General features: G+C 52.2%; 1 protein-coding gene across 4 annotated transcripts; it reads left to right on the top strand.

Annotated features, from left to right (window-relative positions):
• The first annotated feature begins 99 nt into the window (after window positions 1-99).
• On the top strand, window positions 100-16,406 carry AARS2 (alanyl-tRNA synthetase 2, mitochondrial). 4 transcript variants are annotated; one of them, XM_084283326.1, is made up of 22 exons: window positions 100-255; window positions 355-543; window positions 1,220-1,365; window positions 1,976-2,170; window positions 2,535-2,679; window positions 2,950-3,095; window positions 3,402-3,510; window positions 4,114-4,152; window positions 4,865-4,976; window positions 5,591-5,718; window positions 6,412-6,562; window positions 8,278-8,447; window positions 9,303-9,416; window positions 9,820-9,960; window positions 10,229-10,366; window positions 10,767-10,876; window positions 12,069-12,177; window positions 13,892-14,014; window positions 14,349-14,459; window positions 15,270-15,353; window positions 15,472-15,582; window positions 15,867-16,406. In XM_084283326.1, exons 1-22 carry the CDS (start codon window positions 247-249, stop codon window positions 16,029-16,031), a joined length of 2,745 nt encoding a protein of 914 aa, XP_084139452.1. In that variant the 5' UTR covers window positions 100-246; the 3' UTR covers window positions 16,032-16,406. The 4 variants fall into 4 exon arrangements, 3 of the variants coding, with proteins under 3 accessions (XP_084139452.1, XP_084139453.1, XP_084139454.1); XR_014618260.1 differs by lacking the exons at window positions 14,349-14,459; window positions 15,270-15,353; window positions 15,472-15,582; window positions 15,867-16,406 and adding an exon at window positions 12,305-12,459 and having other exon boundaries at window positions 122-255; window positions 13,892-13,993; XM_084283327.1 differs by lacking the exons at window positions 9,820-9,960; window positions 10,229-10,366; window positions 10,767-10,876; window positions 12,069-12,177 and having other exon boundaries at window positions 122-255.
• Window positions 16,407-18,653: the final 2,247 nt, after the last annotated feature.

Below are 18,653 nucleotides of genomic sequence, written 5' to 3'. Positions count from 1 at the left end.
TCCTCCTCCTCCTCCTCCCCGCCTCCCCGCCTCCCCCTGCCCCCTTCCCCCTGCCATGGCGCCCTTCCTGTTTCCGCCCCTCGCCCTAAGATGGCGGCGGGCGGCCGCCTGCCCTCAGCGCTGCCCGCAGCCCGGGTCCGCGCCGCCTTCCTGCGCTTCTTCCAGCAGCAGCACGGCCACCGCCGCCTGCCCTCCGCCCCCGTGCGGCCCCGCGGGGACCCCAGCCTGCTCTTCGTCAATGCGGGCATGAACCAGGTGCGCCACAGCCCCTCCGGGTGGCAGCGCTGACTGCACCCCCACCACCACCACCTCCCCTCCCCTTCCATCTCTCTCTCTTTCCCCGTTATCTCGCAGTTTAAGCCCATTTTCCTGGGCACGGCGCACCCCCGCAGCGAGCTGTCGCGGTACCGGCGGGTGGTGAACAGCCAGAAGTGTGTGCGCGCCGGGGGCAAGCACAACGACCTGGAGGACGTGGGCCGGGACGGCTGCCATCACACCTTCTTCGAGATGCTGGGCAGCTGGTCCTTCGGGGACTACTTCAAGGTGAGGCGGGGACGCAGCTCTGCCGGCTGCTGCAGGCCTGAAAAAAATAAATTTATTTGCGCTAGGTGGCATGGCAAGCGGCATATTCCCCCTTGGCAGCCCCATGGTTGGAGGGCGGCGTGCTGGGGCACTGGGTGCTCCCGCAGAGAGCTCGTTTCTCTCAAAATACTCAGCCTTTAAAAGCTTCAGTGTGTACAAACCAAAGTTCTCTGGGTGAACGCCACTGTTGACCCTTCGTGTGGGTTAAAAGAGGTTTCCAGTTCGCCTGGTTCTTTTTGCTGTAAAGGTGTTAAAAGGGAAGAAGAATAAAAGATGCTAGTAGTTTTGCTCGCAAATACGATTTTCTGTGGAAAGAAATAACCAGCTAAGTAAACAGGAATGTTAAATAAACAGAAACGCTTCTGGTGGTAAACAGGTGAGTGTTGGCCACGCTGAGATCCTGAAGGTCTCCCAGTAATTTAGAAATGTCACGTTTATGTGATAGAGATGAGCTGTGTCACTTGTCCAACCATTGTGCTGCTCTCCGAACACACACTCTTTTTTTCTTTTTTTTTAATCCCAAAATGAGAGTGGCTGAAATGTGCTTCTTTGGCGCCTGACTCCTGTCCTGAAGAACCTTCTGTCTCACTCCACACCTTGGATCCCTGTGCTACCTCTGTGTCCCTTATCTGCTCAGGAGGAAGCGTGCAGCATGGCCTGGGAGCTCTTGACAGAGGTCTACGAGATCCCCAAAGATCGCCTCTACGTCACGTACTTCGGCGGAGACTCCTCACTGGGGCTGAGCGCTGACAAGGAATGCAGGGACATATGGCTCCAGCTGGGGTGAGTGTGTTAGAGAAAAGGTCCTGAGCAGCAGGTCCTGACGTTCCACCCTCCGTAGCCTCTCATTTGCTCTTTGGTTGATGGGAAGCAAATGCAGGAGTCAAAAACTGGGTTTTAAACATGTTTAGTTTCTGCTTTGTTTGGGCTGCTAAAAGTCTGAGGGCTCTGGGGCATTTCACCTTTAAGCTGCTGCTCAGATGCTGTCAGTTTGGGGCCGTACACCCAAGCCTGTCTGACCTAGGTGAAGTGCCTGAAGAATGTCTTTGTCCTTTCCTTCCATCCTGATCACATCTTAGCTCTGCTAGATTTTTTTCCAAGGAGAAAAGTGGCCCCACTGACCTGGTGGAGCGCCCGTCTCCATCAGCGGGAGCCAGATTCAATTTGCCAACTATTCGGAGCAGTGAGTAGGGTCCTGTTAGGTTTGGGGCCGTCTGTTCCTGCTAAGGAGCATAATTCTGTATGAACTGAAGCAAACAAGTCCTAATGTGTTTGGATAGTGAGTTGCAACAGTCAGAAAGGATCCCTTCTTCCAGATTTCCCTGTTACATAGGATACTTTGTGCTTTTCATGCGTGCCCCAGCACTGCTACCTCTGTTGTCTGCCTTTCCAGGGTGCCTGCTAGTCGCGTGCTGCCTTTTCCACTGAAGGACAACTTCTGGGAGATGGGTGACACAGGTCCCTGCGGTCCCTGCACAGAGATCCACTATGACCACGTGGGTGGTGGCAGAAATGCTGCAGCACTGGTGAACCAGGGCAGCCCTGACGTGGTGGAGATCTGGAACCTGGTCTTCATGCAGTATAACAGGTACCAGGCGCTTTGACTAAGCTCCAGAGCCTTTCCCCCTCATATAACATTATAACTGTATGTGTATATCCTCTGACATCTCAGAGAAAACCTGAGAATAAGGAGAAGGCCTGGGGCCCCTGTTGAAGGAAGCCCCTTTTCTGCATGTCACAGTGTACCTGACTATCTGACCCTTAGAGCCTGGCTGCCTGGCAGTGCCAAGGCAGGCTGCTGTTAGTCTCATCCCTGAGCATGTTTCTGTTGGGTCACCTCCTGTTTCCATCCCCCATCACTCTCCCAGTCTCTGTGACTCACCTGTACCTTTTCTTTGCCCCTGACCTGACTCCTGGTTCTCTTTTGCCTTTTTTTCCTGGCTCACTGACAGAGAGGTGGAAGGGAATTTGCTTCCCTTGCCTCAGCACCATGTGGATACAGGAATGGGCTTGGAAAGGCTGGTGGCCGTTCTGCAGAACAAACGCTCCAACTACGACACGGATCTCTTCACGCCCATCTTGGACGCCATTCACAAGGTGACAGCATCTAAGGGAGCTGAGGGAAAATTCCACTGGTATATCAGCACTGCCAGTTCCTTCGTCCTTCAAGTTTTCCTAAATTCCTCAGGGCCAAGGCATTGGTTGGCCAGTCTGTAATGTCCTGGAAGGATTTAATGAGTACATCCTAGACGCATGAGGTAGTTGAGAAGCATGATGTCAGGTGTAGCTGGCTGCCTCTAGGATTGCAACTTTTCCTTCTGCAGCCATTCACCCATGCTGATCTGTCTCTCCCCTTTTTGTTTTTAGGGCTGTGGCGCGCCCAGGTACCAAGGTCTGGTGGGGGATGCTGACGCTGGGCGTGTGAATATGGCCTACCGCGTGGTGGCAGATCACGTGCGGACCTTGTGCGTGTGCATCACTGATGGCATCTACCCAGGCCTCTCCGGAGCAGAGTAAGGATGTGTGGAAATAGCACAGTGTGGTGAGAATTAGGTCCAGAAGGGAACGTGAGCAGCTAGGGGAGCGGTTCTGGTGTGAGCCAAAGTAAGGGGTGCCCCCTGTCTTTGGGGAGACAGGAAGGTGAGAGCCTGGAGGAGGTTCAGACCTGCAATAACTCATCCTTGGGTAGACGTAGAGCGCATGGAGCAGCTCTTTGGCAATAGGTCAGGCCCAAGAGGGGCTGCACGTGGGGTGTGCTGGATGCGGGAGCTGTGCAGGGATGCTCATGTGCTGCCCGGGGTGTTCTGCCCTGCTTTCAGACTGGTGCTGCGTCGGATCCTGCGCCGGGCTGTCCGCTTCTGCTCTGAAGTCCTTCACGCTCCGCCTGGGCTCTTGGCTTCCCTCGTGCCTACTGTAGTGGAAGTGCTGGTGAGTAAAAACTGCTGCATTGGGGAAGAATTGATCATATGTCCTATTCAGCCCCCTGTTCCCTTCCTGTACGCCATCAGGAGGCAATCTGGGATGCAAAGGAGCTCCAGGAGGGGATGCGTGCTGTTGTGCATTGCAGTAGTAAAAAATCTCTTGTCTCCTGATCGTTTCTGATGGGGGAATAGGGGCCATGGGGTGCCTAATGGGGCCAGTGCTAACAGTCAGCGTGAGTGTGTAAGTGTATGCAAGGGCACGCTTCTTTCCTGAGGGCAGCAGCTTCCAAGCTGTCATATCTGGTTAAAGCCTTCTGAAATCGGTCCCCGTGGTTACTAACAGCATCCTAAATGGCAGGGCTTGCTTCCCATTGTGAACTGACGTGTTTGCCACGGAGATGCTTTGCAGGGGCTAGCAGAGGAGGGTCATGGGGAGGTAGCCAGGAGACAGCAGCTCTAAGTCCAGGTGTGATTGTCCTGCTGTGATGCTGTCCTTGAGGCTGTGCGCTGGGGCTCCCTTCACGTTTACGTGCCTGAGAAACCTCTGTAATGCTTGTGACACTGTGAGATCTCCTGAGGATGTTAGCTCTAACTGAGGCTCACTCCACAGGGCGATGCCTACCCAGAGCTGAGGAAGAGTGCAGACCAGGTGAGTGATGTGAAAACCCCTGGAGAGAAACCCCCTTTCTTATTGTCATTGGGGGGCACAGTTCTCAGAGGCAGAAGGCAGCCCTGTCTCGGGACTTAGCTGGAGGAGTTTCCCTAGGTGGGTTCTTGTGGGAAGGCCTTGATGTGAGGGGAGCACATCTGCATCATGGGCACTGCCTGGACGTGAAAATCTGTGGCAGATTTCTTTGTGGGAGCTCTATTAAATCCTTAGCAGGGTCGCCTTGTTCTAATATCAGGCAGGCATTGCTCTGAAAAAGCTAGGGCAGCTCCTTTGCTGAATCCAAGTACAGCCTGTCCTAGCTTGGGTACCCTTTGTCCAAAGTGGTTTGGGGATTTAGGGCTAGTCCCTCCTAGCTTCAGCTGACAGCAGCTGTGACAAGCAATTTCTCTGGCTGTTCCAGCCATGCAACTGTAATTGGGTCACGGATAACAAATGGATGACAAGGAGCATTTGTCAGCATCCAGCCTTCCCCAGGTGGATGGTCAATATTTCCGTAACAGGAACGGTGATCGGAGTCGCAGTGACTTTGGTGCTGTTTAATAGCGCGCCGGAGCCACGTTGTGATGGCTGCTTGCAGAACAAGAGGGCTGGGTCAAGCAGACAGCACCAGTTACACACCCGCTTGGGCTGAGCTGAGCTGGGGAGCTCCCTGAGGTGTTACAGCCAACTCTTTTTTTTGCTCCTTGGGCAGGTCATGAATATCATCAATGAGAATGAAGCTGCTTTCCTGTCCTCCCTCGAGCGGGGGAGGCGTGTCATTGAGCGGACAGTGCAGCAGATGCAGCCCTCCACAAATTTCCCAGGTGAGTCTCCTCCTTCAGCCAAGCTGCACTTAAAGCTGGTTTGATCCATGTCATGGCCAGCACTTAAGTCAAAACTCTTTTGGACTCGAAGGTCTTTGAAGGTCCCTTCCAACTGAACTATTCTATTCTTGTGAGTGTCTGTCTGCTTCCCCCACATGCCCTCGAGAACATTCCAGCCCTGGGCACTCCAATGCCAAATTTAAAAGTAGATACTGCTCCTTTCTCCAGATCGTGATTGTTTCCTAGAGCATCATTCTCGTGACAAACTAGGTACTGGGAAAGTCAGAAGCATTCTGTTGCTGCTTTATTTACTGACTAAATGGGTCTTTACAAGATGTAGCCAAAAGGAGGACCCACCCAGAGCAGCTGCCTATCTAGCTGTGCTGCGCTGAATTTTGACAGGATGTGGCTTTGGGGCACCACTAACATTTAGTCCTGTACTAAAAGAACTTTGTGGCTTCTCTTCCCTTCCCCATTTTCAGTGCAGTTGCACACAGTAAAAGTGAACTTGGCTGCCAAAGCACACATGAGATTGGTCTCATCCAAGCAACTTTGGAGATAACTTTGCATTCCATGTTCACACGGAGTTCATGTGCTTCTTTTTTGTCCTACAGCTGATGTAGCCTGGTCTCTCTATGGGAATTTGGGGTTTCCTCTGGATCTGATTGACTTGATGCTTGAAGAAAAGGGAATCCGTTTGGATTCAGATGCTTTCAGTGAACTTGTTCTGGAGGATGCGAAGGTAAGAGAGGCTCTCCTCATGAGGATAATTCAGAGCCTGTGCTTTCCTGTGGAGGCAGAATTCCTTTTACTGCTCCTCAGATGCACCACAGGGTCACGTGCTTTTTCCCTGGAGTGGAAGCGGGTCTGAAACAGTAGCTGGGTCATGCTGAATTCATCTGTGGGTGTGGGACTGAGGAGTATTGGCTGGTGATTCCTGTCAGATCAGTGGCAGTGTTTTACAATACTGGCTGGAGTGGCGGTTGTAGAATTACACGCGTTAGGGGTGACCTCTGGCAGTTGTGTAGTCCAACGCTCCACACAAAGCAGAGCCAGCGTAGACAGCCCAAACAGCAAGTGATTTGTGAAGAGTTGACGTAATCCTTTCAGCCTCTGTAGTGCTGGAAGACTCGCACTGCCCACCTTGTGCAGTAATCAGATCAAGGCTGTGCTCTTCTCGGCTTTAATGGCCTGGAATTTTCACAGCTATGCAGCAAGCTGGGCTTTGTTAGCAGTTGCTTGTGGCTTGCCCCTGTGGGTGGTGTTGAGTGCTTGTGGGGCTGGAAGGAATGGGTTTGGTTTAGCATCAGCATAGACATAAAGGAGTCATTTCCAGGAAGGTGGAAGCAGTTGCTTCTAGCCATAAAACTCCAGTTACTGGAGAAACCAATCCCCTGGGTACCTCCCCTCTAACCCTGCTTTTGCTCTGCTGCAGCGGAAGGCTCAGGGCACGCAGGCAGGACAGCTGGAGGGCACAGATGTGCACCTGGATGTGCACTCGCTGGCTCAGCTGCGGGGTGACAACGTGCCTGCTACTGATGACTCTCCGAAATACTCCTACAAGCTTGGGCAGCACGGGCAGTACGGTAAGTGGCCATGTCCTTTATGTAGGACAAACTCTGCCTAAGGAATCTGTCATCAGACTGCTTTTGCTGGCCTGGTGCACGCAGGAGGACAGGGATCTTGTGGTTCAAACTTGTCCACTTCGCTGCTACATCCCTTCTTTGCCCCTATACCTTTTTCTGAGGTATTTGCCATTCTGGTGGCATGTCCCCAGGAAAGCTCAGACTAGTGACAAGGCTTTGAGATCTGGGTTGCTGAAGCAGTGACTTGATTTCTGCCAGAGGTGAGTCTGTCCCCAACAATCAGGCTCCTGAATGTGAGTGCTAGGGAGAGTGATGATGCCAGTTGAGGTGGCTGCTTAAAGCCAGGGACTTGCTATTTCCTTGGCAGGCCGCTAGATGACAGTGCAGGCTTTTTGTCGTTTGGGCTAACTGGGGTTGCTGATGCTCCAGGGGAAGCATAAAGCTAAACCACAGAGAGTAAGAGGTGATGTGGCTGTCACAAGCAATTAGATAGCTGTGTACAGCCAGCTCCATCTTACCCAGCGTGCTGGTGGCAACCCACAGTAAGTGAAAAGTGAGGCAGTTCAAACTATAAGTACTACAGCAAGCACAGTGAAGGAAAATTAGCCCATCATAGGCATTGGCTGAAATTCCCAAGCTAGTCCTATCCCACCTTTTCAGGCACTGAATCGTGGAGTAATTCAGGTTAGAGGGGACTTCTGGATGTCCCGTCTCTTGATGCAGAAAGGATCTGCTTCGCAGTCAGATCAGGTTGCTCAGGGCCTTCTCCAGGTAAGTTTTCAGTATCTTTAAGGATGAAGATACCACTGCCTCTCTGGTCCCTCTTCCAGTTCTTTATCACCACGTGAAGTTTTTTTCCTTATGTACAACCAGAATTTCCCCAGCTCTAGACATAGTGTCACAGATGCCACACAGAGGTGAATAACTGCTTTCTTTGGCCTGCTGACTACGTTTGCGTTCACACAGCCCAGCAGGTAGCAACCTTCTTGCTGCAGGGGCACCGTGCTGACTTGTGTTCATCTTGTCCTTGAGAACCTGAAGGTTGCTCTCAGTCCATTTCTGCAGCCTGCCAGATCCCTCTGAAAAGCAGCCGGGCTCTTCAGGTCCTGACCACTTGCTGCCAGACACAAGCAGGATAAGCGTGCATCCCCTCCTGTCATGGATTATTGTTAATGAAGCTGTTGAAAGGCGTTGGCCCTAATATCAGCCTACAAGTAGCTCTGCTAGTAACTGAGTGTCAGCTGAACTTAGAAACTTTGAGCAGTTTTCTGTGGGGCCCAGCATTTGGCCTGCATTTGGCTTCAAGGCTGCTCAGGCAGATGTGTCAGAAGCTTGCTAAGTCAAGGAACGTGACTTTGCTGCCTTCCCTTGTTCACCAAGCCAGTCATCTCTGTCAAAGGCAGTCAGGCTGGCCAAGCACACAGCATAGCATGATAGAGATGTGTCTGTGCCACATGTTGCTCTGTCAGACTCACATGGACCCTGCCTGGTTAGCTACTACCCGGCAAGTGCCTCACTGGGTAAATGAGGGTGGCTTGCTTCCAGATAACAGATCCTGTGTCCTTTCTGCCAATAGCTGTTCCTACCCTACAAAGGCAAGTGCCAGCTTTCATTATAGGATGGGTGTTAGCAGGGTTGGCATGTGGTGCCCCCTTTCATGGTGTGATCTGCCAGGGTGCTCGCACTGATTGCTGCCATCTTCTTCCCCTTGGCAGAGTTCAGCCCGTGCCAGGCCACCGTCCTGATGCTGTACAGAGATCAGTCTCTCCAGAAGGAGGTTGGGGCAGGGCAGCGCTGTGGTGTCATCTTGGACAGGACTAACTTTTATGCAGAGCAGGGTGGGCAAGCCTCTGACCAAGGCTACCTGATACGCTTAGGACAGCAGGTGAGAGACCTTTTGCTGCCTGAACCCAAGGCAGTCCTGGACATCGAGGCCAGGCAGACCTCCCCAAATGATGAGCTACTTTGCTGTATTAATTAGCAGGCTGCTAGCTCTTGACAGTGTCCTTGACTTTGTGTTGGGGTTGGTGGGGTGAGGAAGAAGCAGCAGTAACCTGGTGGAGGTGGACCTGCTGCTCTGGTTGTCTCTCTCAGCCTTTTGCAATTTCTTCTTGCTGGGGATGACGGGGAGCTCTTCAGCGTGCTGTGTTCTTCACAAGTAGGGTGGCATCTGCCTCTGCAGCGAGTTCTTTCTACACTGACAGAGAGAAAGCTTTGACTCTCTTCTAAGAAGAAGGGGTGCAGCTTTTTCTCCCTTCCATGTTCTAGCTCCTGACAGTCACCTTTGGGCGACGATGCTGCCTTTTTAGCCTTGCAGAATGTGATAGTGCCTTGCTTAGCGTGTCTCCCCAAGATGAAAGGGGGATCAAGTTTTTCTTGCCAACCCTGTGAAGCAGAAGAGGCACCGTAGATGCCTCATGCAGGTGCCTTGGCAGCTGCTGTCCAATTTCTCTCGGACAGACATCCCCGCTAGGAAAATTCATTAGCACAGTTGGCATTGCTGCCCCTCCACTGCAAACTGGCAGTCTCGACCTGTTATGCAGTGAGTGGCTGGCTGCAAGGAAGGGCTGAGGCACGCTGGTTATGCTGGCTGGAAGCTTGTCCCTGCTTTTCACACCCCATTGCTGTCTCTTTGGGACCAACAGGGGTTGTGTTTCCCAGTAGGATCAAGCAGATGTGTAGCACGGGTCTTTGGATGCTCCCTGTGCCCTAACTCATCTTTCTGTGTCTCTCTGTTCAGGACATCCTCTTCCCTGTAGAGTCAGTTCGTCTCTGTGGTGGTTACGTGGTCCATGAGGTCACTGCTGTGGAAACCCTGCGTGCTGGAGATCAAGTTCAGCTTTTCGTGGATGAGGTAATAACTCAGAGCTCTTAACCCTTTTCCAGCCTTTCTTTGAAAGTCATTTAATGCCGTGAGTAACCTGGGCACGGCAGCGGTTCCTTGTGTTCCTGAGACTTCTTTATTGCAGTGGGAAGGAGGACTTACAAGTGAGTTTGTCTGTAGTCTTGTATGAGCTACAGGTCTGTCCAGAAGCGTTCAGCCTACCCTTGCTGTTTTACAGAGGCGATCCCATGGCGAAAAGAAGTGAGATCTGCCCTCTGACATAAATTCATCTGGCAGCTGTGCTGCCTGTTGTTCTGTCACCATCACCCCCCATCCCCTCGCATGCAGCCTTTCACTTCCCTCCTTATGCCATCCTCTGCTCCCCCAGGCTGTGCAGAAGCAGCCCACCAGGGGAAATTGTCTGTGCTTTCAGGCCCGGCGGCTGGCCTGCATGACCAACCACACTGCTACCCACCTGCTCAACTTTGCTCTCCGCCACGTCCTGGGTGACAGGACGGAGCAGCGAGGGTCCCACGTGACAGCAGAGCGGCTGCGCTTGGACTTCGATATCCAGGTGACTCTGGGCTCGTGTCTCCTTGCTTCTCAACAGTACCAGCACCTCGGTACTGGCCTCTCTTCGGGGATTTTTCTCCTCTCGCTGTAGTCACTTCTATAGAGAGGTGGGAGGGTCGTGATGCTCGCTATTCCCTTTTACAAGCAGGGAAGGTGAGTCATGGGGAAAGTGGTGTGTCCAAGCTGAGTTGTCTGTGAGCCCAGAGTTCTCCCTCCTTTGTTCTGTGCCTTTTGGGAGGCTTCTCCTGAAGGCTGATTTGCTTCCTCAGGGTCCTGTGACTGTGGAGCAGCTGCAGCGAGTTGAGCAGGTGGTCCAGGATGTGATCAAACGAAATGAGGCTGTGCATATGGCTGAGGTTCCCCTTGCGCTGGCAAGAAGAGTTCAGGGACTTCGTGCTATGGATGAGGTACGACAGGAACATAGGGCGTGTTTCTCTGAGCCTGCTCCTTCAGCAGGAATCATCTGGGCCATAAGAGAAGTTGAAGCAACAGGTTTCTGTAGGGGAAATGACTCTCAAAACTCAGGAGGGAAAATGGGACAGAGATAAGATCTCAGGAGCACTGTTTTGTGATATGTGGCGACTGGTGGTGCATAGGCTTTCTGCTCATTTATCTGGCCCAACAGCTTATGGTGTCACCCCGTTGTTTCTTTCTCCCATGGTGGCTGTTTGTGGGGGAGCAGCAGAGCTGCCCCTGACTCTGGGGGTGCTTTAGAAGAGGGGTAAAGTAAGGCAGGGACCTGAAGCTGCCTGTAAGTGCCCCTGAAGGACTGCGTGGTTAGCTGCTGATCCCTGTCTCCTCTGTCAGGAGTATCCAGACCCGGTGAGGATAGTGTCCCTCGGGGTCCCTGTGGAGACTGTGCTGACCTGCGACTCTGAGGCTGCAAGGCAGACCTCTGTGGAGCTCTGCTGTGGGACGTAAGTGTCTTTTACCTACAGTCAGATGGTGTGTTTGTGTGCAGACTGTGTCCTTCTGATTCTCTTGAGCTGCTTCCCACCCTGACCCAGGGATCAGCCTGTGTGAGGATCCCTGTATGCTCTGCAAGGCTTGTGTGTGAGCACTGGTGGCTGAGGTAAAGGCATAATTCCAAGTCCCACTCCCTGATCCTTCCTCATCTGAAATGGGGACAGAGTAGGCTGGTTGTAGAGATTGGGAAGTACCAAAACATTAACGAAATGCAAAGCATTTTTCCTTGTTTCACACTCTGAAGCCCACCTGGAAGCTGCAGGGCTCCATCAGTGTGAGCAGGGTGCGTGTCCTCTCACTCTAAACTGAGATAGGGAGCTTTGGTTTTGGGGTTGCAGGAGGGTAGGAAACCCAACAGGAGACTCTGTGATGGTTGGCAGAACTAGGGGCCAGTCTGATTATTTTAATTATTTTAGCCCTTTTAGCACTAATGAGAGTAGAAGAAGAGTTAATAATCTTAGGACAGTGATACCATGAAAACAAAAAGGAACGAATTGGCCTTTGAGCTGATACAGCTGGAAATGAGCAAGTTTCTAGTCATGAGAACATTCACGTGGGAGGAGTGGGACAAGAAACTGCAGGGGAGTGGAGATGATCAATTCTAGCGAAGCTGTCTGAAATGGTTACTTGTGGTAACGGAGAACCTGAGACGCTGTGGTTGTTTTCCTTCTTGGCTATTCAACATTGGATATGAAAGGGGAAAGTCATCGGTGCCCTCTGTCTGCATGGCTGCAATGTGTCTGGAGATGACTGGCCTTTCTGCAAGCTGGTCTGACAAAGGAGTGGGGGAGTGGAAGGAAAAAATTGTTTTCGGCAAGCTTCAGCAGTGGCTGAGTAGCAAGGGAAAAATTCTAATCCATCCTAGTGCTGAAAGAAAGGAAAGCAAGGCAGAACTTGGCTGTTAGGTACATTTGGCAGCAGCCTGCTGAGCTGGTAGCACGGAGGTTCTTCTGGAGTAGCCTCAGCTCTGCTGTCTCTTGCCTGACCAGGTGCCACCAGGATTTTAGGGATGGAAAGGACTGAAGCTGTTGGGACTGGGGAGGGGCTGCTCTACTCAAGATGTGTCTGAAATGGAAGTAGGCTCCCTGATTTCTGGTCCCAGAGGGCAACTTGTTTCTGTCCTGTTCTCCGTCAACTTCGCAGGCACCTTCTCCAAACAGGAGCTATGGAGGACCTGGCCATCGTCAGCGAGCGCCAGCTTGTGAAAGGGGTTAGCCGTGTCATTGCAGTCACAGGGAGACAGGCCAAGCAGGTAAGAAAAGGGTACTGAGATTTCAGATGGACCCAATTTTACAGGTTCCTGCTTAGACAAGCAGATTCCCTCTGCTGGAGCCTCCCTGCTACACCTGATCTTGTTTCCTTCTTTACCCTGGGGCCAGCTCTGCTGCTGTACCTCACTCTTCACATCCATTCCCCCTTGTCCCACGCTCCTGTCTCCATGACCTTCATTCCTCCCTTCAGACCCCCCTTTTCCAAGATAGGAACTTGGCACAAAATATCAGGAAGCCTCTGGAATAGAAATTTCAGTCTCCAGGTAGGTATTTAAAGGTGTGATCCATTGTGCTTTGCTTCTACCTCCTACCTATCACAGTTGGATTTGTACTTTATGACTACAGGGCTCTGCCCTCATTCTTACAGCCCTTTTTGATTCTTTCTTTAGTCTCTTTCTTGCAGAACTGTAGTTCTGATCTGATAAGGTCTTTATAAGAAGCAATCAACCTATTAGTGTGTCTGTGAGATCTCTGTTCTTGAGTATCTGGAAGCGCTAGGGGCCCCGCACCCTGACTGCTTCCTTAAAGGCTGCAGACAGAGGAGAGTGACCCGCTGCCATCACAACTGGGAAAACTGGAAGCAAAGCTCCCCCCTCAAATCTGTTGCTTTTTGGCTGGCTGTGTCCCATGCATAGCTGTGTTCCCACCAGTTTGTCTTGATGCAGAGGAATGAAAAGCTGCGGGGCACATCTGCATGCTTTGCTGGAAGCGTTGACCTGAGGAGCCCCCGAGAGGAGCTGTGGATGTGTTAATCAGACAAAGGAGACTGCAGGCAGGGCGGAGTAATGTGGAACAAGGAATGGGTATTTAGCTGGGCAGAACAGATCTCTCTGCCCACAGGTTTTCCTATATCGTCTCTGCTATTCTGGTGTATAATCTCCCAGGACCCTCACGGGCACAAAGATCTGGCAGGGCAGAAGTGGTCCAAACACTGAAGATTTTCACTGGTGGCAAAAAGCTTGTATTAGCTTTTTTTTTTTATTAATAATAGCGTTGGTGTTTGTTGGCAAAAGCAATAAGAAATGCACCAAGACCAGCTGAACTCATCCTCAGGGAAACATCAGCTGATGAGGTTTCTTTAATCTTGGTTTAGTGTTTCTTCAGTCTTTGTGTTTAACTTCAGTTAGTTTCAAGAGTGTGCTTGCTAATGCATTAAAAAGTAAATGGATACCCGAGTTTTTTGCATTGAAATCATGATGGTTTGTTGTGAGATACTGAGGATATATGAGTTTTAGGTTGGATCTTAGGAAGAACTTCTTTACCGGAAGGGTTGTTAGACACTGGAACAGGCTGCCCAGGGAAGTGGTGGAGTCACCACCCCTGGAAGTCTTTACAAGACGTTTAGATGTAGAGCTTAGGGATATGGTTTAGTGGGGACTGCTAGCGTTAGGTCAGAGGTTGGACTCGATGATCTTGAGGTCTCTTCCAACCTAGAAATTCTGTGATTCTGTGGTAACGAGGTGACAGCTTGGTCCTGTGGGTGTGAACCTCTAGCACTGGTTGCAAATGTAGAGAGGAGCTTTGTATTGCAGAGTCTCATTGGGACAGTCGATTTTAAAGCCTGTCTGTAGGTGTCTTCCCTCTGGATGCTGAGCAGCACTTCAGTGGTTATGACCCTGCCACCTCCCCACGTTCTCCATCCCTGCTCCTTCTTTCTGTTGCTGCACCTGAAGTGTTTTCTCTCCCTCTCTGCAGGCCCGAGAGGTAGGCCAGTGCTTGGCTGTGGAAGTGGACTCCGTCTCCATACGGATGAAGCAGAGGAGCACCTCTGTTGCTGAGATGCAGAACCTCTCCAAAGAAGTGGGCCAGCTGACCAAAGTAAGGATTACGTTCCTGTGCAGAAGGATCCTGCCGTAGGCTCTCCTGAGGTCCCCAGTAGGCTCACATTTTACCCCGTGGTCAATAGCAAGGAGAAGTTGCTACTTGCTGGTGCCTCGTTGGTCACAAAGATTTCAACCAGTCTAGGTGCCTTTGTTGCCAGAGGGAATATGAGAGGAGGAAGTGGTGGGGAGGGTAAAGCAGTGAAAAAGGGGTTCCAGGCTTCTCCCCAGGCTTTAGATGCCCAGCTGAAAAATCTTCTGGTCCTCCCAGAGAATGAGTAGTTGATTCCTAGGTACTATTCAGCGTCTTTACACAGCAAATTGTCTTGCAGGTGGTGGCTAGCACTGCAATGCCCCAGTGGCAAAGAAAAGAACTACAGACCATTCTCAAAGCGCTGCAGCGAACCGCCAACACAGCCATCAAGAAACTGGAGATGCAGCAGGTACTGTGGCAGCAGCACGCTCCCTGCAGCCTGCTGGTAGCAGTGAACCTGGTGTCTTTGGCACAGTTCACAGCACCTCAGTGACTGGGGTCCCATCAGAAGGCAAGGGAAAGCAGGTACAGTCACATGCAGTACAGCACAAGCCCTCTGTTGGGTTGATTTCACTGGCATTAACCAGGGCTGAAGGATTGACTGGTTTTGGCACACCCAAATACCCACAGCTCCCTCTCTCTGAGGATAGAGAACCCCCATCAGTGCTTTTATCAAACAGCAACAGGCACGTAGGCATTGCCGCCTCCTTAATACGTGGAGAAGATAAGGTGGCCCTGAAAATGAGCTTTAAAAGGTCCGGCAGTAGGAGAGTGGCCAGACAGAGCCTTTCTCTCAGCCGCATGGATGTTGCTCTGCTTCCCTGCTGCATTTGTCTTGCTAATTTACATGATTACATTAAAAGCCCTTAGGAAATGCTTATTGGTGACTTAATAATCTCAGTAAGATCTATCCTGTCCTTAAAGTAGCAGCATCTTGCTACAAGATCCTGCCTGAGATGTGGCAATGAGTAGGCAGAGGAAAGAGGCTGAGAACAGCGTGGGTCTCTGTCCCCCTTTTGAAAGGGGTTCATCTCTTTGGGGTTGTACATGTGGAGATTTTAGTCTGCCAGCCTTACTTGGATCTCAGCTAGCATACACCTCTCCTCTATCCCACAGAGCAGTACTTTCACTCCTCATGTACGTGTTACATGCACATATACCCATCCTGCTCACCCGTGCCACCTGTAGCCCCTCAAGTGCTGTGTGTTTCCTCCTCCAGGCTGAAGAGAAGGCGCAAAGCCTGCTAACAAAGCACTGCAACCAACCTGTCATCATAGACACTGTCCCAGCTGACTCCCTGTCCGTGAGTGAATCATGTTGTGTGTTGGTCCAGCAGTCAAGGGGAGCTGCAGGCTGTGTTTTCTGCTGCACCCCGTTCTCCTTTGCCACAGCCTGACCCCTCCTCTCCCTGCTTCTCCTAGATCCTGATGAAGGTAGTGAACCAGCTGTGTGACAAATCTCCAGGCACATCAGTCCTGCTGCTCAGCCCTCAGGCTTCTGGAGAGGTGCTCTGTGCCTGCCAGGTGTCCAAGGTAAGCAGAACCCTGGCAGAGTCACGGGGAACCTGTCTTCAAAGAGAGACTGGGGCTGACTGCTCAGTAAGTCCCAGCTGAGGTATTTTTAATGGGATTATACCCAATGTTGCTGGTTAATCTTGCTGGGGTAGGACCTGAGATGACCATACTGGGACCAGGTAAGCTTTCAGCCTTTGCTGGGCACAGATAACACTCTATCCTCCAGGTCACGTCCACCTTCCTTCACCAAACTTTGGAGTGCTCCACCGTCCAAACCACTCTGCTCTGTGTCTCTTCCCCAGGACTGCCTCCCTGTGTTCTCTGCCGCTGACTGGGCCGTGGCTGTCTGTACGCAGATGGAGGGCAAGGCAGGAGGCTCTCCTGTCGTCGCTAAGGGCAGTGGAAATGCCAAAGGCATTCAGGGAGCCCTGACTACTGCGCTGGAGTTCGCTCGGAGTAAACTCTGAAATAACTGTGGTGCTTTGGTGGCAGGACAGCTGCATGCCCCCCAGCGCAAGGTGCGTGGATACTTGATCCAGAGCACGCGTTACACTTTGATCTGAGAGGATGAGCAGCTTCCACGCTGAACGTTGCTGTAAATGCTGTGCTGGAGCACTCAGCTTCTGGCTATCAGGGATGAGCAGAGTCTGCTCCTGATACCACTGACAGAATAATGCTGCCTGTTCTCAGCATGGGTGTTTGGGGATTGAGCCTCAAAAAGTGCCAACTTCTTCTGGAACAGCACAGTTCTTGCCACAAGACTGGCACTGGGAAGCTCTGTGAGAGCATGGGGGGATGGCACAGTGTTATCCCAACACTATTAAATGGCCGGGAATGTTTGATCTCCTGTGTTGATTTTTTTTTATCTGCACCTTTCATTCAGCAAATGCTACTTCCAGCCTTGGAACTAAGGCAAAACTTGTTGCAAAGGGGTTGCAAGCCTATGTCCTTGAGCATCTGCCTTTGCTGCCAAGAGATTTCAGCTGTCAGCAGAGTGCACAGGGACTTTACATCACCCTGCCCCGTACTTTATGCTGTGTTGCAGCTCAGAGCGGTCTCAAACCTCTTCCCTTCCTTCAGCCAACCTCTCGCTGGCTCTTTCTTTACTAGTGTTAGTAGCTTCCAGTGCTGGAAGGCAGAGCATATCTTCAGCAAGATGGGAAGAGGTGGGAGCTGTGTTGTTGGTGATCTCTTGGAGGCAGGGGTGCTGCTGGTGCTTGTAGCATCTCTGCAGGACACCTGAGCGTGGCAGGGAGAGCTGGAACAGCTGGCCTGGTGCCTCAGGAGCTTGTGACGTGGCCAGAGGGGTGCTGGAGGGGGTGCATGGGGCAGGGATGACGGAGACAGTTCATGCTGTTAGTGCCTGGTGCTGAACAGCTGCTGTGTTTTGCTCCAGCCACAGCAGTACCGGCTGTGGGGAGGGGAAGGATGCTCTGTCTGACTAGGAAAATGCTTTTCCCAGGTCCTTCTGAGAGCATTCGTGTTGCTATATTAATAGCTGCTGCTGGAGATGATGTCTGCTGTCGGTATTGGAGAGTAGGTGTGAAGAGGAGGAGAGAAGAGCCTGAGCTGCTCCTGCATCATGCTCCAAAAGCAGAGCCTGAGCTTGCCAGCAGTAGCAGCCTTACAAAATTAACCCCCTTTGGCCTGCTTTTTAGCTTAAAAGCCGCTGACCCCTTGTAAACTCTTTCCCAGCCCCTTACAGTGCAGGGATCCTTTGCAGCAGCCAAATGCGACGTGGAATCAGGCCCATCTGTCTCCCTGTCAGTTTGGCATCCACTGCTGTATCAGCTGCTGCTTGGATTTCTCAGGAGCAAGGCTGCAACAACTCAGGACACCACTGCAGACAAAATAAGGCATGAAGTGTGTTTACCCACTTCTTCTAGCTGTCCTATCCAGCAGGGAGAGCAGCTTCGTGGCGAGCTGTCTGAGGGCCGGTTTGGCATCCAGTGTGCGCAGAAGGTTTCATCCTACCAAAAAGCAGTTCCGAGCAATGCTCAGCTGCGAGGGCTCGAGGGCACGTAACGTGGGTTTTAAATGGAGCTCTCTGGCCAGATAGCTGCCTGCATTCATTCACGAGAGATCAGAGGTGCAAGCAGCTCCTTGGGCACACGTTGCAGCTCCGAACAGCAAAGGCTGCAGGCACACACGGGCCAGTGGGAAGCGGGAAACTAATTAAGAAGCAAGGTGGGTTTTGCCGTGAGCAGGTGCTATCGAGTTGGCAACGGCGCTCTAAGTCCAGATGGCCCCCCAAGGCCCCTGCAATGCCAGGGCTTGCCAGCCCCGACCCCAGGCAGCTACCTGGCGTTGGCAGCAGGGGAGCTGGAAGCCCTTGCTTGTCTCTCCTGGCCTGCTTTGCTGCAGGAGCTTTGCTCTGGGTCGCCTGGGCTGCAGAGAGAGGCCAGCAGAAGCCGAGGACCTGTGTCATGCTGGACAGGAGACAGGTCACCTCCTATAAGCCGCCTCCACCACGTCCCTCCGGCACCACGCTCTGCAGCCAGCTCTAACACTTGGATTTGCAGCGGGTGTTTCTGTGCCACTCGCTGGGAGCAGCAAGGAGAGGCTTGCACGGGCACAGGGTTTCTGCCCTCATCCCTGACCGAGGTCCTGGCATCCCCTGCTCCTCGCCCAGCCTCGTTTCATGCCCTCCCCTCTTCCTTCGCATCAGAGGTGGCACGGGCTGGAGCTCCAGGAAGAGGAGGATAAAATCGGAGGCTCCGTAGGCCTTCTTTTCACATGGTGAATTATTTACACTCGGGTTGGGATTTGCTGCTCTACTAATTTCGTTGTCTCCTCGTTCGTCCCACATTGCAGGCGGCGTTCCCTCCCCGCTCCCTTCCCTCGCTGCCCGCCGGCCGATTTTGGCAGGTGCACGGGGAAGATGCCCAAGGAAGACGAGCCCTGGACTCCAATATCACTGAGTGCTATACAGAAAAGGGGGAAGGAGATGCAAAACGGCCTGACCTTTAAAACAACCCAGCTCTCGGGTTCCCTCCCCCACCTGGGAGCAGCTCGCGGGCTCTGCCATAACCTTCCCTTCCCCGTCCCAGCATTTATTTATAAGCACTATCAATAATTAAGGAGCCGCC

Source organism: Netta rufina (genome assembly GCF_964035555.1).
Source record: "Netta rufina genome assembly, chromosome: 3".
Classification (NCBI taxonomy): domain Eukaryota; kingdom Metazoa; phylum Chordata; class Aves; order Anseriformes; family Anatidae; genus Netta; species Netta rufina.
This window is presented reverse-complemented; position numbering and strand designations above follow the sequence as displayed.

Coding starts and splice junctions, on each gene's coding strand:
- AARS2 (XM_084283326.1), top strand. Junction 8,448..9,302: donor TGATACGCTTAGGACAGCAG/GTGAGAGACCTT, acceptor CTCTCTGTTCAG/GACATCCTCTTCCCTGTAGA. Junction 12,178..13,891: donor CAGGGAGACAGGCCAAGCAG/GTAAGAAAAGGG, acceptor CCCTCTCTGCAG/GCCCGAGAGGTAGGCCAGTG.